Genomic DNA, 3796 nt, shown 5'->3' on the forward strand with positions numbered 1-3796 from the left:
TCCTTGCTTATTTGGTTTGAATTTCGCTCTATTTAATAGCTTAGCCCCTATTGAAAATAACAAGAAGAAATTAATGGAAAATGGTTAAAAACATAGTTTCAAACATTCTTATCCACCAATCTTCCTTGCTTATTGGGTTTGGATTTCACTCTATTTAACAGCGCAACCATGTCAAAAATAGTAAGAAGAGATTGATGGATAGAAAGTTCTAATCATGAATAATATAATATTTTTTAAATTAAATAATAGAAAAATAAAACAATTTTCTCCATGATATTATTGAAATTTTTTACATAAATTTTTCTAAATATAAATACGCTAATTAATTAAATAAAATGAAACAAAATAATGTTTAATATAATAGAGTTGAATGAGTATGGGAACACATTTTGTCAAATGACCATTAAATTAAATCTATTGGTCCAAGTTGTAATAAATATATATCATTCAACAACATGAAGACACCTTAGAATGATCCCTGAGCTTTATCTACACATAATTTTCCAAGTTGTGCCTTGCTCCACCTCAGAATTTGACAAGAAAAAATGATTTAAAACTATTAGCCTGTTTGAACGGACCTTTAGCGATAAGCTGTTATGACCATTCCAACATGGTTTATACAATAATTTGTAGACTGGGTCTTTATCAACTGGATTCCATTCATCAATTTTTAAATAAAAATGGAAGTTTCCGTACAAATTCCGCTGGTCTTCCTCAAATAATTTAGAATAAACAATCAAAAAGCAGAAAAACACACGTTTCCTGCACATGGTCTGGTTGTTACAGCAGAGAAATTTCGTGGCTATTGGCTAAGTTTATGCGCGACGGACGCGAAGCACATCACAATCGAATTTAATATGCAGAATTTATCAGCATATATCTCGGCCGCCATGAATTTATTTTGATTGAGTTGTTTTCGAGCTACGTAGCGGCATATTTTTGTTTTTTCTTTCATGGCCAGGGTTGTATTGAGTTTACTGGTTTTCTTCTTCAAGTACAGTATTGTTTTGGCTTCGGTTAAGACTCACACATTTCCATTATTTGACGAAACTGTAAGAAGCCAGTTCGTTATCACGAACGGTAACATAAACAAGGGGGCATTGCAGGTGACTCGCGATACAGCAAACCCTACACCAGAATTTTCTCTGAAAAATCAATCTGGCAGGATTTTGCTTGACAAGAGCTTCAGGCTCTGGAAAATTTCAGCAGAACGAACCACTTTGGCGTCATTTAATGCAACTTTTGTTCTGAGCATTGTTAACCAGACTGCTTCAGGGGGCGAAGGGTTGGCCTTCATTATAGCCAGCTCGAAGAACGACCCGCCTGACAATAGCTATGGCGAATATCTGGGACTCTTTAATCAGTCAACAGATGGCAGTTATAGCAGCGATGTAGTTGCTGTGGAGTTTGATACCAGAAAGAGCACTGGTGCAGACGACCCAGATGATAATCATGTCGGAATAAATGTGAATTCGATAAAGTCGGTCACTCGTGCTTCTCTCAGCCCTCACAATGTCTTGCTCAAGAATGCCTCTGATATTTTTGCTTGGGTTCAATACGATGGCAAAAACCTAAGCGTGTATGTTAATGCAGGTAACGTTTCAGATGCGTCAAATGCCTTGCTTTCTTTCGCCATTGATTTGTCCAAGAATCTGCCTGATAATGTCTATTTTGGGTTCTCTGCTTCGACTGGAAATGAAACTGAACTTAACTGCATTCGATCCTGGAACCTCACGGTGGAAGACATCAGTGATAGTAGTAACAAAGGGACTATTATAGGCCTTGCAGTGGGGGTGCCTCTCGTAGTTGTTTTGATTCTAGGATTTCTGATTTTTGTGTTTGTGCGGCGTGTGGGGTACACGCACAGGAAGTCTCAGCGTCTTATGGAGAGAGCTCTTACGGATTCAACCGGGGGGCCTCGTAAGTTCAGGCTGAAGGAACTTACTAGTGCTACGCATAATTTTGATAAGAAATACAAGCTGGGGGAAGGTGGGTTTGGGTCTGTTTACAGAGGTCTTTTGTCGAACAAAACCCCTGTTGCAGTTAAGAGGGTTTCGGACAATTCACATCAGGGTTTGCAAGAGTTCCTTGCAGAGATCACTATTATCAGCAGGCTTAGGCATAAGAATCTTGTAAGGATTTTGGGTTGGTGTCATGAAGATGGAGAGTTGTTGCTGGTTTATGACCTAATGCCTAATGGGAGCCTGGATAAGTTAATTTTTAAAATGGATAATAAGAATGAGGTCCTGGATTGGGATCGACGGTATAGAATTGTGTCTGGGGTTGCCTCTGCTCTGCTTTATTTGCATGAAGAATGTGAGCAGCAGGTGCTGCACAGAGATTTGAAGGCAAGCAATGTGATGCTGGATTCTGAATACAATGCTCGGCTGGGGGATTTTGGGCTTGCAAGATTGATCGAGCATGATAAGAATTCGTACACTACTACTGCCGTAGCTGGGACTCCTGGTTATATTGCTCCGGAGTGTTTTCATACAGGGAGGGCTACAATTGAATCTGATGTCTTCAGTTTCGGGGCTGTGGCTTTGGAGGTGGCATGTGGTAGGAGGCCCAGAATGGAGTCACAGCAGATCCATCTTGTAGACTGGGTTTGGGGATTGTATAGAGAAAATAGACTGTTGGATGCCGCAGATACTAGACTTGCTCAGAAATTCGATAGGGATGAGATGCTATGTATGCTGCAACTTGGTTTGGCTTGTTCTCATCCCAATTCTCAAGAAAGGCCTACAATGAGGCAGGTACTTCAAATCCTTGGCAAAGATGCACCTCCTCCTCTTCTGCCACTTTTTAAGCCTGCATTTGTCTGGCCTGCTCCTCCTTCCAATATGTCTGAGATCTTGTCTAGTTCCAGAGATTTTAGCATACAAGAGAATCAAAGCAGTTCAGAATGAGTGGCTGGGAACTTCAATCTGTTAAACATAAGGTGATGAAATAGATAAGATCTATTGTAGCTTTGTCTTTCCCTGAGTTTTCCTTTCTTGTAATCTTAGGATGAGGAGTGTCTTCTATTCGGGGAAGACAAAGACCACAGTCTCTCTTGGGCCATATCTTGTGAAGTATTTTGGAATTTTGCTTTTATGTGTTGCAGATTATTAGATTCTGTCAAATGTCATTAGGGAACTAGATCAAGCGTCCCTCCTTATTTCACTGTTATCAGTTGAGGAATTGGCTGGGGATCAGCTTGGAGAACCGTTCCCAACATTATCTGTTTTATAATATAAAATTAAAGGCTTTGGCCCGTGGTAAACTCTCCGCTCTCTAACATAGTATGATGGAGCACATGTTGAAGAAGAAAAAAATTAAGGAAAAGGTTATGTAAATTCTTCGGAGTATTTTGTGATATACGATACTGGTTTATTTATCATTCCAAACGCTGTCTGTCTGTATGAATATCCTCAATAACTTGCCTGTGTTTTTGGTAATTTCTCGTTAGTAAACAAATTCTAAATTATCAAGTTTGCCCTAAATTAACAATCAGGGAAGTAGAGGCAATTGAGCATGTAACTTTATCTTGCAAAGGATTTTTGAAATTATGTTCATTTTTTGAATCGTGTTGCATGTTTTTGGGAAGTGATAGTGGATATCATTACAAATTTCTTAATAAGATTCACATTCTGCTTCATCCCCATGTAGGGAACTTGGCCTTTTCTTGCCTGACAAATATGAGTTATACTATTCTAAGGTACATATTACTGGTGGATATTAGTCTAATATGTAATCTACAGTTTTTCCTGTTCTTGCTAATTTGAGTAGTTTGGAATGTTTGGTTTGCTTCCGT

General features: G+C 38.9%; 1 protein-coding gene across 1 annotated transcript; it reads left to right on the forward strand.

Annotated features, from left to right (window-relative positions):
• Nucleotides 1-690: 690 nt before the first annotated feature.
• LOC131046375 (probable L-type lectin-domain containing receptor kinase S.5) lies at nucleotides 691-3389 on the forward strand. The gene has a single exon (XM_057980115.2). It carries the CDS (start codon nucleotides 954-956, stop codon nucleotides 2907-2909), a length of 1956 nt encoding a protein of 651 aa, XP_057836098.2. The 5' UTR covers nucleotides 691-953; the 3' UTR covers nucleotides 2910-3389.
• The last annotated feature ends 407 nt before the right edge of the window (nucleotides 3390-3796 follow it).

Source organism: Cryptomeria japonica, chromosome 8 (genome assembly GCF_030272615.1).
Source record: "Cryptomeria japonica chromosome 8, Sugi_1.0, whole genome shotgun sequence".
NCBI classification, from domain to species: Eukaryota; Viridiplantae; Streptophyta; class Pinopsida; order Cupressales; family Cupressaceae; genus Cryptomeria; species Cryptomeria japonica.